General features: G+C 47.6%; 1 protein-coding gene across 1 annotated transcript; it reads right to left on the reverse strand.

The window, feature by feature from the left end:
* Positions 1–1,343: 1,343 nt before the first annotated feature.
* On the reverse strand, positions 1,344–17,288 carry tagapb (T cell activation RhoGTPase activating protein b; the record flags this gene model as incomplete). Its single annotated transcript, XM_084484325.1, has 14 exons — positions 1,344–2,896; positions 3,033–3,129; positions 3,438–3,624; positions 3,935–4,044; positions 4,483–4,644; positions 4,985–5,124; positions 5,603–5,672; positions 6,024–6,077; positions 6,190–6,274; positions 6,713–6,754; positions 9,107–9,277; positions 12,936–13,106; positions 15,989–16,074; positions 17,244–17,288. The coding sequence occupies 14 exons, from the start codon at positions 17,286–17,288 to the stop codon at positions 1,725–1,727; spliced, it is 2,592 nt and encodes an 863-aa protein (XP_084340451.1). The 3' UTR covers positions 1,344–1,724.
* Between the last annotated feature and the right edge of the window lie 1,434 nt (positions 17,289–18,722).

Here is an 18,722-nt window from a genome sequence, read left to right on the forward strand (position 1 = left end):
ATTTTATTTATGTCAAAAAATGCAGCTATATTCTGAAAATGAAAAAGCATTAATGTTAATCCACTTTAATTTGAATTATGGTACAGATTTGCTTCCATATGATGTTGCCATGATGACACACACATTGTGTGTTGTTTACATGCAAACTTTCATTAAATATTAAGGACTATGGTCTATTCAACCAGGCCATACCGTGGCAATCCCTTCTCAATACTGTTGAATGTCAGATGTTGTTACGCAACAGACCCTTATCCTTGGCAAGTTGTCATTTTTATTTGATCTAACAAGCTGCAGTAAAATATAAAAAAAGAGAAACTATGTCTTTCTGCAACATTCATAAGAAGAAGGAGGAAGGAAGAGGTTTTTAAGAAACGGCATTCAGAGAAAAAATGAGTATCTGCTTCCTCCTGGTAAACCGAGCCTATGCTAGAACAAACTGTTCTCTCGGCCCTGTTGCACGAGAGTTTAGCAGCTCCTAAAGCTGTATCTTTGTTTTGCCAAACACAATATATGAGCCAAGATCCTGACAGCGTGCATAGCAATATTTCAATAAGTTGCAAGGTTAAGTGTAGGATAGGGGGATTTTTAAATGGAACACAACCTTAACATTCACTTCTGAATAAAAAATAAAGTGCTCAGTTCCCACTTGTATGGATGGATATCAAACAAGACTATCAACTGAACAACACGTCTAGCCAGTGCATCGCAACCGGTGGGTCTAAGTAACACAAAATCCAAAGTTTGATCCTAAATGAATCACTTTGCTCATAACCCAAACATTCAAGAGTTGCACAGGGGCATGCGGTGAACTGCTGATAACGGTATTGATGTCAAATGCCCCTTTTCCACCGACAGTACCAGCTCAACTCGCCTCGTCTCGACTTGGCCCGCCTTTTTTTGCGTTTCCATTGCACCTCCATCGACGTTCCAAGCGAGCTGAGCAGGTATTTTTGTATGACGTAAACAGGCTGCTGGCAACTGACTGGCCGGGAATCCCATCCCCCGGGATTAAAACCTAATGACGACCCGCCCACGTTGGAGAGGTTGAATAGGTAATTTTTTAGATGGAAACGCGACGTGCCTGGAACCAAACCAAGTCATGCCGCACTAAGTCGTGGCGAGTTGAGCTGGTACTGTCGGTGGAAAAGCGGCAAAAGTGAAAACCACAGACACCATGGCCTAAAATTGACTTGTAAAATGACCATGTAGTAGCTTAAGTATAGTGTGTCCTATTACAATATTTGTTTCAGTTGGTCCCCACCGCCTGCCAAACTGAATTTGCATCCCTGGATAACTCCAAAAAGAATGAAACACTGTATTCTGTATTCTGTTATAAAGGTGCTTTAATGTAGTGAAAGTGAGAACGATGTGAAGTTAAGATAACACAAAATGTATTCAAAAGAGATTGAATGATTGAACTACGCACAGTTCTCAGAATCTCCTAGATATACGACATGAAAAATAACAACAAATAGCATAACAGAGAAGTGAAAGTGAACATTTAACATTTAAGAAAAAACAATTTAAAATGAAACAAAGTTGTGTTTATTTACATAGCTTTTCAGTGACAGACTATCAACCTCCAATCACCTTTCTTTCTCTTAAATTGTAATTGTACTCTAAATCGTACTACAGCGAGCGTCCAACCTTTAAAACGGTTGCACATGAAAGAGGAAGTTGATAAAGGGGCAACGGGAGAAGAAAACAGACCACAAAACGGGACCTCAAATGTAGGACTCCTTGGCGTAGGAATACTCTTCGAAGGCGGGCTGGCTGCAGCTCTGCGCCGCCGCCACCAGGCGGGCCCGGTACGCCGACTCCGACGCGGCCCTCTGGCGGAAGGGCCGCCGGTGCTCCCCCGCCGCGTCCCGGACCTCCCCCGCCGCCGGGGCCGAGGGGAAGCAGTCCGCGTACCGGTTGACCGGACAGCTGGAGAGGAAGTCGTCGCTCATGGAGGCTGGGCGGCGCGGCGCCCTCCACGCCTGCTCCCTCTGGGCGTCCTGCACCGTCAGCGGGGGGCGGTGCCGAGCGGAGGGCGGGCCGCTGCTCTGCACCGCCTGCTCATAAGACGGGGGCCGGCAGGGCAGCGGGAAGACCTCGATAGCCGACAGGGGGCGTGGCCGGCGCAGGGGCCCGGCCTGGGAGTCCTCAGGGAGCGTCCCGCAGGTTAAGGCCGGGTCCCCGGGAGCCTCGCGGGCGGCCTTCAGGCTGCCCTTGCGGAAGGAGAAGCCGGCCGCTTTCTTCAGCGTCTTCCCGGAGTGCTTCCCGCCCAGCTTCATGGACTGAGTCCGGCGCTTCCCCTCCGAGTCCGGGACCGGGCCGCCGTCCGTCCTCGGTGTCGCACCCCACCGGGGCTGGCGGATTAAAGACCACTTGTGCTGGGACGTGGGGGACGCTGGCGGGGAATTGCTGAAAACCGAGCCCTCCGATTGGTTTGAGGCGGCGCTCTCGAGAGAGCCGGTGGAGGAGTGCAAGGCTTTCCACAAGGGGGCGACGCCGTCCACGAGGGCGGGGGCTGCCGGGTCAGCGGGCGTCCGGAGAGAGACTGACTCGTCGGAGATCTGCTTCTTCAGTGGCTGCTGCTCGTAGCCCCCCCTGCTCTCCAGGGAGCAGTCGTCCTGGCTCCTCGCCAGGCCGCTCAGACCGGCCCGGGGGGTCGCCTCCCCGGCGGGGCAGAGGGCTTTAAGGGTGGGCTCGGAGCAGCGGCGGTTGAAGGTGGGCTTGGCGAAGGATGAGCAGGAAGGAAGGCTGGAAGCAGCGCTGGCGGTGCTGGTGGTGGAGCAAGGCAGCGATCGGGACGAACTGGCCGCGGAGGCCGCGCCCTCGGCCGGGTCGGCTTCCGCCTCCGGGTCGGTGCTGTCGTATGCAGAGTCGTGCAGCTGAGAGCTCAGGGCGTCTGTGGAAGGACGAGGGAGGAGGCCCAGTCAGGATTGAGATTCTGTTGTTGTTACACGGCCCGTTTGATTCATTTCTATCAAAACGGGTGGGGGTTAACGGCGACTAGAGTGTGTGGTGATGTCTCGTCAACGCACCAGAGTTGTCCTCTTCGGTGTCCCCCAGAAGGTGGAGAACATTCTCTCCCAGCAGCTCGCAGCTGTGCTCAATGAGGTACTGCGTGAGCTCCGTCACCTGCAGGGCACAACGAGAGGGTTAGCGTCTAGCATAGGAGGATCTAAAATGCCAACAAAAAAAACAACAACAACAATTGGGACACAAGTCAACACAACAACAAAATACCAAGAGCTAGAAGATGTTCCGTCCTTATTTCGCAGAATGCAGACGCAATATGTAACACGTGTCAGACCTTGTGATTGCGAAACCACTTTGAGGTTTCCGTCTGCGCTCCGCCCACAGAACTCAGAGCGGAGGGGGGCGACCCCGCGGACCGAGCGCAGTCATACCCAGACAGTGAATCTGTTATCCTTTTCATTCTTTACCTTCTCTAGCTTCTCTTTCTGCTCCTCCAGAGGGGTGGCGTTGAGCTGCAGCAGCGTGGGCGCGGTGCACACGGCCAGGTTGCGGGCGTCCATCTTGTTGGTGTCGGAGTGCTCCAGGACGTGGCGGAGAACGCTGAGCAGCTGCTGCAGGAGCAGCCGGTTGTGCACAGGGAGCTGGCCCAGGACCCTGGAGGGGGGAGGGGGGGAGGGAGGGAGGGGCGGTGGGGGGGGCAGAAGATGAGCTCCAGTTTGGCTCCAAATTTCATGCCTGTATTTAGACGGAGGACGGTTCAAAAGCAGAAGTGTGCGGTGTGGAAATCAATGTCAGTCAATGCGACTTTTTTTCACATTGCACACTTTTGCGCCCATTCACACAAACATTCAGCCAGCCTTCAAGCCCAGCATTTGAGAGGCCCAAGGCATCGCAGCGCGTTCCTCTCCATCAATCATTCAGATGGATTAGAGTGGATTGCCCAACAGCGCCCTTTAGTGTGTACCTCTTGATTTGCGAAGACCTCTGTTGGCCCTCCTCCGCGTCCAGAGCCTTGACCCAGGGGACGTACAGGTCAGACACCAGCAGGCTTCCCGGCAGCTCCTTCAGAAAACACTGCGTTGGTGGGAAAAGGAACAGGTCAAACCAGCGGATTTAGCAAGCCCACGTTCTATGTAACGCATTCGTAGTTACAAAACTACGACTGTTACCGACGGTGTTGCTGCCGTGAAAGCAATCACAGCGCTAAACCATTTATAAGACCTGACGGTGTGGATATTGAATACAGGAAATGCTGAGGCTTTCCCTGCTGCACAGGCAACGCCTTGCAGCAGTACGGTGCAAACAGATGTTAAAGGGGACATATTACACCACCAGCTGTGAGCGTGATTAGCCGCTACAAGCCGTTTTGAAAATGTGGACAAGCCTACCTGTGATGTCACAAGCGGCACATTTTCAAAAGGGCTTGTAACGGCTAAACACACTCACACCGTGGTGGTGTGATATGTCCCCTTTAACCGAGGAGAAACGGAGCCCAGAGGTGGGTCCACGTACCTTGAGCAGCGCCACCAGCAGCACCACGGACAGCCCGTCCAGGTCCACCTCCTGGCCAGCGTCCAGCTGCTCCCGGAGCTCCCTGGTCACCCGGCTGTTGCCCGGTCTGCGGAACACCCCCTCTGTGGCCGGACCCTTCCTCCTCAGCAGCACCAGCATGTCCTGGAGGAGACCAAGGGACGCACGTCAGAGTGTGCGTGCGTGTGTGTGTGCGTGTGCGTGCGTGCGTGCGTGCGTGTGTGCGTGCGTGTGTGTGTGTGTGTTTCATGGCATGCAGATGATCTTGATCCTTTTTTTTTACTGCGTAGGACAGGCGCAGAGACAACATGGTGGCTGTGTGTGTGTGTGTGTGTGTGTGTTTCTGTTTATGTGTACATTGCTCAAGAGCATTTTAGGAGTCATCGATGCAGACTTTGATGCAGCCAATGACCACTCTGCTTCGCCCTGTCGGCTTTGAAACGGAGCATGTGTGTGTGTGTGTGTGTCATGACATCTGACTTACGGTGAGTGGCTTGGGAAGAGAGCAGGTGTCTGGGCAGATCTTGCCCAGGGGCTGTCCAAACAGCTGGGCCCCAGAGTCCAGCTCCTGTCTGGTCAAGGTCTTTATCACCCTGCGGACAATGTTCCATTTGCCAGCATTTTCTGAAAGGAATATAAATGGTTTGATAAGTACAGTAATTCATTGTTTCTTTGTGTGTGTGTGGTGGGAGATCTATGTCTATATCGGTCCTTCTGTCTGATTTGTATCTCTGCGTTCACACAACATTCGGAAACCACGCACACACCCACTGTGTGTGTGTGTGTGTGCGTGGCTGCAAAAGGCTCCAGTGAGTGAATGTTGCAAGTCAACGGCAAGAGTGCGAGGGTAAAGAGGTGAGGAGTGAGAGATCAGAGATTAGAAGCCTGTAGAGAGTGGAAATGAGTGAGTGAGTGAACGAGGAATGAGGAAAACAGCACACCTCGTGTCCTTTATCAGTAGCAGAGAGTTATCTTTTCAGACTTCCTGTGGCTAGCAGCGAGAGGAAGTATCGACTTCCTCAATACCATTGCGCTCTGGCTTTTTAAATGAAAGACGGTGGGATAGTGTCATTCATATCGGCAGGCAGCATTTCAAGCTCACCGATTGGCTGGGTTAATCTGTCTTCCTGGATGGCGGGAGGCTTGCCCGGGGCGGGTTGTTTGAGGTCAGCCTGGAAACAGAAACAGGGAAACTGAATAAGGGGATGTCATGGTGATGAACATGTGACAGGAAAGTGTGTTGGCACACACACACACACACACACACACACACAGTAACTTCATGGCCATGGCCATGAAGGAGGTGAATGCAAAAGGAATACAGCTGGAGGGAAAGCCCAACCCTTCACAGCCCCCTTCCTCCACACCTGCTAGCTTCAACTGAGCCTCTGCAACCACCCTGACCAAAACCACCCAGAAGAGTTTTTTCCGGTGGGTGTTTTGCAGTCTAGATGCATGTGCAGGTGAGAGTTCAGCCAAAACAAAGCTCAGCCAGTGTTGTTGTGTTGTTTTGTTGAACTTACTTCAGATTGAAACTCAATAAAAGGTTCCATGCCCACTCCTGTTAGAGTTTTATTCTGCAAAAAAAACAAAGCAGAGAGAAAGATTGAGCCAGTGATGCTGTTGTGTGACTCCCTGCTTCCTGTTAACTGATGGAGAGACGCATCGACCCTCTGGCAGGAGACTCACCGCGACGCTTCCACTCAACACCTTCATGAGTGCGTGTGGTGTTGGCGCGGTAACGCCAGACGTGGCTCTGGCCTCAATAATCTTCCTGCAATTGGAGACAAAATGAAATGGATTCCCATGCTTGTTTTTACGTTCGTCACACGATGGTATGAATCCGAGCAGATTTTCCATTTGCTACTTGCAGGTGTCTGTGTATAAAATCTTTACGTTAACTTAGTTGGTAATATTACTACCCCGACTGCTTTTGGGCTATGATAGAATCCTATTTTTGGGGGAAAAAATGTAAAAAGTACAAAGTACTCGCAAATAGTACAACTTATATAAAATAATGAGTTATAAAACATTCTATATTGAACCTAGTTGTAATGAAAACATACAACATTATTATTCTTAAATCAGGTGGAAATGCGTTGTCTGCCGAACGTTGGCGTTGTACAGCTTCTAAACAACATCTCCGTGAAGCGTCTCCACGTGGTTCTGACAGACACTGGGTCCATACCCCCGGTCAGACAGACGGCCGTACCTGAGCAGGGTGTCCAGCCAGCGCTCCTTCACTCCCGGCGAGCTGCAGGAGAGAGCAACAGCATCAGGGGTTTGATGTGGGACGAGTTAATCCAGGGAGAGACCCAGAACCAGAACGAGAGAGAGACCCCGAGACGGAGAAAGAGAGAGACACGGAGAGAGAGCAAACCGACTCCCGACTGACTGACTGATCTGTCTCTGAGGCGCCCTCGGGGGGGGGGGGCTTTTCAAAACTCTTGACGGAAGCTGCGACAAGCGTCATGGCTGCCCAACAAGGTTCGAAACCCGCCCTGCCATGACAGCCGACGCTTCCACTTCCTCTTGCCGATGCTGTAGCGAGCCTGGTGCGTAGTCGGCAGAAGAAAGTGTTCCATCGCCACGGAAACACCAGCGTGACGTGGTGACACGTTTAAATGTTTCACCCACTGAGACCTCAGAGGTGAGAGTGTCTTCAGTTGACCTTTGTCAAATACTGTGTCTCCCACTCCACTCCACGAACACAAACACAAACACACACACGCACACTCAAACTGATATTCTACATTTTTATCCAGCCTAAGCCTGCTTAACCTTAACCACCTCACACCATGCTGAATGCCCCTAGAGCTGTTCCCACTGAATATCACGTTGATTAAGTTCAGTTCAGTGTTTCAGTGTTTGTCCTGTAGTTGTCACGCTTCACAACATGAAACCACAGCACACAGCCACCTCCGAGTGCTGCCGAGGACTAGTCCCCCCACAATACACACTGGTCCACTATCCAACCAGCGAGTGCTGCCGAGGACTAGTCCCCCCACAACACACACTGGTCCACAATCCAACCAGCGAGTGCTGCCGAGGACTAGTCCCCCCACAACACACACTAGTCCACTATCCAACCAGCGAGTGCTGCCGAGGACTAGTCCCCCCACAACACACACTGGTCCACAATCCAACCAGCGAGTGCTGCACAACCAACCTCCTCACACAAACATGTTTACAAGTGCAGGATATCTGTTTTCCAGATTTACTATAAAGCTAATTAAATAAAGTGCTCAATATGACACATGGCAACAAAAGGACAACAACAAAAGAACATACGAAAAGGTTCCAGAACAAACCAAAAGTCAAATCTGACTCGGGGGGGCTTTTGGAGCAGGGTGACATGACATGGCACAAACATGGAGGCGGGGGTTAAAGACGTTAACCCTTTATGGGAATAGGTACATTGAAAGACCTTTAGCATAAAGGCAGTGGGCCCACTTCTGTGTTCTTACTGTTACAGAACAGAAGGGAAACGTGGGAGTGTGTGATTCCCCCATGTGACCCTTAACAAGGAGCCGTCGCTGAAGCATTGTCACTCATTGTCACTCATTGTCATTCTGGAAAGTATTCGCAATTTCTTTGGTTCGACATCCACAGGACCCTGCGAGAATGGGGGAGTTTAAAATTGGACATTTGTTGCTATTGTAAAACAGTCCTTGGTTACTCCACACAGAGAGAGACGGTGATAGAAGAACACGTGTTCGCTTTAACAAAACGGGACGAACTTGTTTTTTTTACTGTCCATTCCAGACTTCCTATTTCATTCAACAGTCTTGTGATGCCTCAAAGAGTATCTTCCACTTCTCTGTTCAACAACAAGACCTCAATGGCTGTGTGCTCTCTCTCTCTCTCTCTCTCTCTCTCTCTCTCTCTCTCTCTCTCTCTCTCTCTCTCTCTCTCTCTCTCTTCTCTCTCTCTCTCTCTCTCTCTCTCTCTCTCTCTCTCTCTATACAGTGCATGTCAGTGAAACTGGTTTCAGGCTAGGGTAAACCATTTAGAGAAACCAACCAGATTAAGCTAGATCTCAACGTATCTATCCAACAACATTCCCACCTCTCTCCTCGGGTCTCCCCTGAAACTAGAGACCAGCCTGCTGGCGTTGGTTACTCTGGGCATGTGCACTGAATGCCCAGGCGTGCAGACAGCCAGGTAGACAGACAGACAGGTAGGCCGTCCAATCATTCATGATTGGCAGGCTTATCACAGGCCTGCGACAGCCACAGATACCGGATTACTTATTTTTTATTTGCCAGAGCAATAGATTAATAGATTGCTATTGCATCTGGATGAATAGATGAAAAATGCTTCCAAGGTAAATTGCCTATCCTAGCTTTAACATGTTAACCAATGAGAGGGCAGGGAAGAGATAGGCTGGGATTGATAGAGAGAGGGGGGGAGAGGGGAAAGAGGAGAGAGAGGGAGAGAGAGAGAGAGGGGAGAGGGAGAGAGGGGAAAGAGGGAGAGAGAGAGGGGAGAGGGAGAGAGAGGGGAAAGAGAGGAGAGAGTGGAGAGAGAGAGAGAGGGGAGAGGGGAAAGAGGGAGAGAGAGAGGGGGGGGAGGAGAAAGAGAGGAGAGAGAGAGAGTTGCTCACCAGAAAGAGACGATGCAGAAAGTGGGCGCCCACGCCAACACCAGAGTGACCCCGAGGTCCACATCCCCTCCGGCCTCTTCGTCATCCTCGTCATCGTCATCCTCGTCAAAGCTGTAGACCCAGAGGTCTTCCAGCCTCACCCTGTGCTTCAGACGGTAGCTGTCGCTTGACCTGCTCACACACACACACACACGTTCCCGTGGGAGAATGCAACAAAAAGTTATTGCAGGCAAACCAGGCTTCACACGGCCTGGGCGGCTGTGAGTGGAAAACCACTAAATCCAATTCACACAAGTCTTCCATCTTCCTCCTTAAACTCGTTTTTACGTTAGGTGAAAACTTGTATATATTTATTATGTATTTATAATGTTTAAAAAGCTATTTGTGAGGAGTTAAAATGTACCGGTGTGTTTCCTGAGATCATCCAGAGATTGGAGCTCAGGTTCGCTGCTCTAGCTGCTCACTCCTTGAGAGCTGCCGTTCTAGTTTTATCAGCGGCCCCCCTTGTTGCTCATGAACTCAAACTCATTGGTCATTTTCAAATATTTGCAAGATCCGGATGGTCTCACGAGGACAGCTATGGGTCACATGGGTGTCACTCCAATGCAAGCTAACTCTGCATGGAGATTGACTTCTACGTAATGCTATTTTACAACTAAGCCTCATACTATGTAGACCTGAGAGCCATCAGCGCCCTGGGCAGAATTCACTGCAATACTCATTATGATTTCTATCGATAAGTATCGATCAGTATAGTATCAGATAATTAGTTCTAAGAATCCAATCCCGTCCCTCCCTGTGCCTAGTAAATCAATAGTTAATAATGTGCTCCAGAATCAAACTGCTGCAGTCATTTCTTCCCCCTGTTGATCCCTGTCAAAAGGTTTTATTTTGTGTTTATTATGTTTTTACTCCAGCACAGACTTGACATTTTGGATCTCCTGTAAAATACGTGTGCTGTGCATCGTGCCTCCTTCACACAGGAGCGTTTTGGATATGGATCATAACCCAGGACACCGAATCACTCCAATATTAAAAAACTTTGGGACACATCTCTTCCTCTTACTGGTTGAATGTAATCTTTTGCTATGTAGTCCATCACCGTGGCAGCAATCGATGATCACGCTCTGAGATCACATCAACACTGTGGAATGATTCACCGGCCAACGCTGAGGCGAACGGCACGGCGGTGAATCATTTTGCGATGGCTTCAGACTGTACCGCTCTTTATTCCCTCGTGAGGCCCCTCCTCACTCCTACACACGTCTCCTGATGGTCAAACCAAATGTGTTCCAATAGATTACATTTATATGATGTTGAACGATGTGTTAAATGGTCCTCATTTATATAGCGCTTTTATATCCAAAGCGCTTCACAGTGTTGACTGACATTCACCCATTCATGCACAGTTGTATTGATGTGTTGACACTCAATCTGAGAATGCTGGTTCAGTATTGGTCAAAAGGGGATCGTTTTTGCGGTATTTTCTTTTGTCAACTCAACTTCGCAACATAAAACATGTTGGAGCTACTTCTCTAAACAAACCGAATCCACCTGACTGCCCTGTTAGACGGGCGCCCTGCCAGGAGGGAAATCAGAGGAGGCAGCTTGACGTAATTGGCCTTTGTTGGTGTATTTGATAAAAGAAAAACAGTTGTTAGCCCTGTAGCTCTGCACTCAATACTTGCAATAGAAAGTAAAATAAGCCCCTGCTCCTAAGGGTGCGAGGTACGACCGGGAGGCCTGACTGTGGAGAAGAAGAAGCCGGTCTGTTGATCATGGACGAGGTCGAGAGGATTGACACGGACCTCACACATATCATCAGAACCAGCGTTGTGAACCTTCATTGTGTGTGTGTGTGTGTGTGTGTGTGTGTGTGTGTGTGTGTGTGTGTGTGTGTGTGTGTGTGTGTGTGTGTGTGTGTGTGTGTGTGTGTGTGTGTGTGTACGAGTTTATTGGCTGAGCGAGGTGGATATTAACAGGCGAGTTTCAGATCAAGCATGCGTTTTGTTGCCTCGCATAACATAATGCATTCTGGGATCAAAACGTCAGAAATTCTGGTGATAACTTCCCTATGTGACATGTCACATGACTTTAAAAACTTGCGGGAGCTACAGGGTAACTCCCTCCGTCTGCTATTCTGTGCATATGGTCTCAAATGAATGAGGACATAAGACACTCCCCTCAACATATCAAAACGTTGCCCTGGTTGGTTGGAATTACCACGTGGAATTTTCCACGGGAGAAATGACGTAACTCCTTTCAAAGAGGCCCTCTCCCAAACTATGCAATTACCATCAGTAGTGTTGATCAGAAGAGAAATAGTCCGCCAAAGACGTTGACGTCGCTTAGCAACTGAATCCGCTGGGGTTGATAAGTTACCGGACTACTTGCGGAGTGATACGAAAGACGTGAAAATATCCACTTTCCCTGACAGTGGTCAATATATGCTTAGCAATGGTCATTATTGAAAAATAATTGACCGCCGGAAGTCAGGAAGGCCCATGCAAGTGAACAGAGTGTTCCACAACATTGAGATGAGCCGTGTAATAAAGGGAGATATCTGGCAGCCTGCTGGCTCCACCCCCAACCCTTACATGGACTTCCTCCCTTTAACGATGCAAGCTTGAGGATCATTAAGCAGGGGTGCTTGGGGTTAGAGGGGAGAGCACGCTAGCACACGGGAGGGTTAGGGCTAGCATCCGACAGACAACATCTGTGTGAGCCACTGGAAGTACTTTACCGCCGACGAGAGAGAGATAGATGGAAACTAAATGAGACTGATTACGTAGAGTACGGATTGTACCCTAACAGAGGTGGATTACCCTTTTCCCACCCTGGTTGTAAATACGCGGTAAATAAACAAACCTGACTTTGGAACTATTCTCTGTGTTGTGTGGTTTACTGTTCAACTTGGTGGCGTGGAGACCCCACAGCCACATGCCTGCTACAATATATATATAATATAGAAATATGTTCATATTTTCCTGACTTGATATTGTAGACGTAGGTTGAGTGGATACATCCCTCTGATATGTTATTGTTATTTCACGTTTTAGATCTTTTCGTCCATCACTTTAAAAATACACTTAAGGAGAGGAAACCTCCATCTAGTAGCTGCTGTGTTGTAGCGGACAGATGCTATGTGTGGATGTGTATGGGGGATTACCAGAATACTCTCTCTGACTTAATGGAAGACAAAGAGAGCAGGATGGACTTTTGCTGTTTGTAAACAGCTTCATAGACAGCTGTCCCAACTGCTGAATAATGGGACAGCCCCCGTTTGTTTTTCAGTAGAAAGTCCCTGAGATGACCCACGTGGTTGACCTGACTTCCTGTGTGGCCCTATGTTGTTAAGTTGAAAAAGGTGTGTTGAAGAACACAAAGATGTGCAAAGTCATAATGTGCACTAAAGTAATTTAGAGCTGGTATTGTGTCTTCAAATGATCATAACAGTAATGAATCTTATCTTAACAGTAATCTTATCTTAACAGTGATGAACAGGTCGTGAACTACTACTACCCTTGGCTTTAACTTCTCCTGTGGGGGTTTCTAAGATAAAAATGTTTTGGTGCTTTCCTTTTTCAAACGTTTTTGCAACATCTTCCCTCCCTGAGGTTTCAACTGTTTTCAGTTCTCATGTCCTGAAGTCAAGTTCCTTGAAACCGCAAGAGTGACTAATCACTCCTACAAATGGTTGGGGGGGGGCGGGGGGAAAGCAACGTTTGCAGGACTCTTAGATTTAGTTATCCAGACTTTAGGCCTGTACATAAAAGTACGACTTTATACCTAAGTGGTGTTTCAGTTTGTTATAAATCCACACACTCACTTCAACTTAGCGAAGACAAGTACGTCGTTGAAGAGGAAGAGGTGTCTCTCCTTGGTCTGGTTGCCCTCGGTAACCTGGACGAGCTGGTCCAGCAGCAGCTCCCCGTTCTCACTGCTGAGCCCCAGGACGAAGGGGCACTGGTCCAGGCTGGGCCAGCAGGACGCCTCCTCCCTGGGAGGGGGGGAGTCAGGGACTCAGTCATCTGGGTTTGTGTGTGTGACACAGTTATAGAGTGTGTGTGTGTGTGTGTGTGTGTGTGTGTGTGATAGAGAGATAGTGTGTGTGTGTGTGTGTGTGTGTGTGTGATAGAGAGATAGTGTGTGTGTGTGTGTGTCTGTGTGAGTGTGATAGAGGGATTGTGTGTGTGTGTGTGTGTGTGTGTGTGTGCGTTCATGCAGTACATAATCCCATCATAAGCTGTAGCAGTCCAAACTTCCCCAAGGATTACCTTTTCATGTGATACGGGTTCATGCCTCCGATCCATTGAACAGCAACAGAAATAAAAGGGCAGCTGATTGGCTGCCCTTTTATTTCTGTAAAGGTGACGACTCGATTCCCTCACACAACCATCAGAGCCACCCGCTACCATCGTTTTATGTAATTGCTTTTTGACAATTGACAAAAACTTTTTTATTTTTTCATTTCCTTTTTAAGAGGAACGATAACGGTCGTTGGTATTTCACTGACATGTTGAACTTTATCTGATATGAAAATCCTGTACTAACCTGAAGTAATTATGGTGTGTGAATGTTGCAGGGCAATTTGAGTTATTAAACCTAATAAGTGGAATTAAAGTGATATAGTGTAGGTTTAAACAACCAGACGCGGTTTGTTACACACCCTCTGGAAGTCGGGCATCCATACTTGGCGGGTGATTGGATGAACCGTCCGCCTATCACCGTATCAACGTATCACGTAGACCACGTGGTTCCTCGAAGGACTCTGATTGGTCTGAACCATTGTTGTTTGACCACAAGTGCAACTTTCAAGTTGCACTTGTGGTCAAACAACAATGGCAAGAGTCCCTCTTGCCAGGGACTCTTGCATGATCATGATCTGGGGATCATCGGGAGATCATGGAGATGATGTTCAATTTAAACTGATTTAAGATGTTAACCAAGCATGGTAAAGCCACTTTGGATTTTGTGATCCAATTGTGTTATCCCCTTGTGATAACACAGACCGGCCTCATCTCTTTGTAACTGTAACAAAATAACCTTAATACAGATCCTACTCCAAATGTCCTTCAAGTCCCCAGTACTAATAAAGCTCCATGTTGAGTGTCACACCCAAAAGTAGTAGTAGTTACTGCTCCCACTTTTCTATAATCAACCAAAGAGAATGTTGTTCCAATCTGCTGTGCGATGGCATAACTAATTCATTCACACTCATTCTTCTGTTTTAGGAAACCTGCAGTTTTGGGGAAAGGCCCTGTGTGTGTGTATTGTAGATATTGGATATATCATATTTTGATCACCTCTTGACATACTCAAAATGGTAAAAAAAAAACAGGATATGCGTAATTGGTTCACATACACACACACCAAACTGGGCTTGCGCTCTCTCTCTCTTGTGGTCTCTTTCACACACACACACACACACACACACACACACACACACACTAAAAAGAGAAAAATTACAATGGGGGCGGGGGGGGGGGGGGTGCCGGGGGTGGGAGTGTTAGAGTGGGACGGGCTGTGACATTTCCCTTGGTCTGGCCTCTCCTACTCTGTCGTCTGAGGGTCTGTCTGACACTGAGCTCGACAACCTAAAAGCTAAATGTCATGCATAATAGTCGTACAATGTCGTACATATGTGTACGTCACTCTACATCGTTAGAGCGTTTCTGCAAATGTACACAGTAGGAGTTTCATGATGGTCCATATTCCATACCTGGAACTATTTATTGGTACCTGTGTCAATCTCAGTTTGCAACAACACTGTCGGATTGAAAGAATAACAAATGAAGTAACACTACATTCAAATGAGGAGTGGAAAGTTGGGGAAGTTCTGTTTATGTTGCTTGTTCTGCATTTCCTTTGAGCATGTGATTCTTGGTTTCTTGTTTGACTACATTCATCTGTAGCTCTAAACCAAAACCAAAGAAATAAAGTTCCAATGACATGCTTATTCTTACATTTGATGTTTTTATCCATTTACATTAAAAAACTAGACAGCAAAATTAGCATTAACCCTTTAAGCTTAACCATTAAATACATTTTTATCAATGTTTTTATTTTATTGTATACTATACTTGTATACTATTGTATACTCAAGTTTAAATATAGATCCTGAAGCCGACTAGTTACTCTAATGAGAATAATGGACATTACTGTACCAAACTCATCATTTAGTAAAGTACTCCAAACAGCTGTTCAAGAGAGTTATCAGCCATCTGTTTGGGGGATTTGGTGTCAGGTGTGTTGAATCCGACATGCTGTAAAATCCCCCTCTGAGACTCTACAGTCCGCAGGAGGTCTGGGGACTTTACAGATTCCACTCTACAGTGGACTTGAGGGGGCTCGGCAAACCACACACTGCAGTATGCTATCGGTGACCCAAAAACAATCAACATTAGACAGCCCAGGGTGAAACAAATGTCAGACGGAAATCGTTGCTAGCTGTTCTGTTTTATACACGTGGATGGGGGCGTTCTACTCTTGAGAACCGTTCTGGTTCAGATCGTTTTAATGGAGTCAATAGCTTCATGTTTAAAGCTACGGTACAGAATTTATTTCATTTAGTCAAATATGAAAAAAATATTGATTTGTTGAAATTCCCTTTACATCCCGACAGCAATCAATAAATCAAAGCGAGTGAATCCAGTTATCTTATAAGACTTTGCAGATTTCAACTTCAATGTGCTGCCCCCTGTATGCTGGTGATAGTATTACAGAGCATGGAAACAAAAACAACAAAGTCATTTAGTAGGAGGATCTAAATTGTATATCATGAGAGCCAAGCAAACCGTTGGCTGCAACACATGACCGTTACACAAATGCACCAATAGGAAGGCAGACATGGACCGATACTGGTCAGAAGCCAGGACAGACCTGATGGGAGACCAGGGCATCCCCAGGGCCCTCTCAAAGGCCAGCGCCGGTGCTGAGCGTCGTCTGTGAGCCAGGGTTCGAAGGTGCTGTAGGATTCATGAAAGACATTAACACACTACATCATTTATTAATGCAGACGAGCACTTCATAGAATAACAGCCACCATTGAGTTAATTTAATTGGCGCTCCTTTTTAAAATGCTTAATTAGCTATCTATGATGCACGCAAAACCTTTTTTTTACTGAATAACTGGAGAAGGTTGTGGGCAAAAATATAAATTATTCTCTTCAATTAATTTCCAATAGAGGAAGCAATCATAGCTAGAGGGCATGGAAAAGCAGATAATTATGAAAACTGTTGGAAACTGTAAAAACAAACGTGGAAATCTCTCTGCCCCAGGTGGCCCTGCATGGTGCACTCCTCTCTGGAAGATTCCAGCTGAGCAGAAGACTGACTAACGAGTGGTGCGGCCTACCTTGTTCTGGGCCCCCTTTAAAAACCCTTTCTGTGGTTAAGTAAAAGTTTAATAAATTAACTAATATTTAAATGTAATAAATTTGTTTTTCCTGGAATCTGTGAGACTTGACAGAAGTGACACCACCCCGTACCAGTCTGAAAAGACCCAGTCAGACTCAATCAGCCCTAATTTGGATCAGTACAACTGCATGCCATCGTTAGTACTTTCTCACGCTGTTATGTCATTCATGTGGGCCCACCACAAGAATAGAGCCAATGCTTTTGTTATCTGTCGCCCCCTATCTCTCCCTCCGCACAAAAGTGGTCATGGCTGGTGATCACCACGTCCTCCCTAACGGGGTGTGGTCTAGGTCAGACGTGTGCAGCCAGGCCACAGTAGTGTTTGGTGGGGGGGGGACTGCTCCCAGAGACCTCTAATGGGAACTCTTTGGTGAATAACTGGTTGAGTCAGAGGATGGAAAGCTGCTGTTTGTTTAAATTCACCAGGCAGGTAGAATGAGGCTTACTTCAAAGGAGATGAATTTATATCATCTACAGTTGGACATTTGACGCATTGGCCATATTACCTTGATCTACTAACCCTACAATTAACGTTTTACTTAATATTACAGATTTTTAATTGTATGTGACATATGCAAATGAATATTTTTTCTCTTTATGACAATGTGAATAAGTTTAAGTTGGAATAATACAAAAAGACGTGCATATCAGAGAGCCACTGTCTTTGTCCTGAGTGATTCTGCCCCGCGTCAGGCCAGCGGGTCGCTTCTGTACTCACCGGTCCGAGGGCCACCGCGGAGTCGTCGTAGCTCCCTCTCCGCATGGTCGCTGCTGCCGCCACCGCACTGTGGCGCCTGGCCCCCTCGCCACACGGCCTGTCCATAGTCACCGCGGCCCCGGGTACGACTCGGGACCCACTGGACGTGGTGATCTGAAGAACGGAGACCCAACGGAGACCGCAGACTCCCTTATCTCTGGGGGGCCGGAGCTGCCTCTCGCTGTGCCCTGGTTCCCTGGTCTGGTCCGGGGCGGGGGGGCTCGTCGAGTGGGACCACCGCACAGCTCCCAGCCCTGCCAGCCTCTGGGGGGAGAGGATGGCCAATGAGGGGGGGGGCGGGTTGCGCTGGCGGGGGTCCGAGGTTGCGGATGTGCGGAACGGGTTGTTCATCCTGCCGCTAATGAGGACGAGGAGAGGGGGGGGGGGGGGGGGGTCTGGATAATGAGAGGGGCTGGCAGAGAACAAAAGGGAAGCTGGTTATTATACACAGACTGATAACTCCACGCAAATTCTCTTTGCAATTAAGAAATGACTGTTGTTTCATAATAGTTACTAGCATAATTTGCTAACTATATAAGCAAAACACATAATATATATATATGTAATATAAAATAAATATATATATATATATAACGTAAATATGCCAAACTCAGGGCTCCAAATCAAGTTCTAGATGCCTGTCTGAGAGTCTCTTCAAACATTTGTAGTTAGCTACCCAAAGTAAATTTACAATTTACAAATGTACAGGTCAACCATATATGGTTGACAGAGCAAATGCCCAGGGGCCAAAGATCTCTGAAGGGCCCAGGGGCCCAGGGCACAAGAGAAACCTGTTGTTAGATCTCATCTTATGTTAAGTTGCCCTCTGCAGCTGCGCCTGCTCACAGTGCGACAGACTGAAGGACCACAATGAGGCCAGCTCCAGCGCGAGTTGACACGCGACTGGCTCCCTGCTGTTGACGTGATTGTCAGCAATCAGGTCGCACTTCAGAAAACGAGGCAGAAACGGAGAAGCCGGAGGACGGTAAGTGGGAGGACCCTACGAAACACGGTCACTGCTGGGCAGTTGTGCATCGGTGAATTATAAGTTTGTCTTTATTTAAAAGCACTTGATTGAATAGTTTGGCCTACAGCATGGCTCTGTATGGAGTTATAGAACAAAGGCCAACCCTTTTTTTTTTACTTTTTTATTTATGAACATTTTTCACATTGAACATAGAGGACAAAACAAAGAAATAACATGAAAATGAGAAAAATACAAATAGTACACAAACATGAGATCATGGGATGTACAGTAAATTCAAAACAAAATTGTCTCATTTATAATAAAATGTCACATATGAAACATACTTTTTGGAGCCGTATGGAATAAGTCATTTGTTCTAAAATATGTAATATGTAGGTATTAACAAGATGAACAAAGAGGCCAGCAGTAGGGCAGTTTTTCTGGAGCCAGTATTTTGTTATAGTCTTTTTTCT

Source organism: Micromesistius poutassou (assembly GCF_964030765.1).
Source record: "Micromesistius poutassou genome assembly, chromosome: 19".
Classification (NCBI taxonomy): domain Eukaryota; kingdom Metazoa; phylum Chordata; class Actinopteri; order Gadiformes; family Gadidae; genus Micromesistius; species Micromesistius poutassou.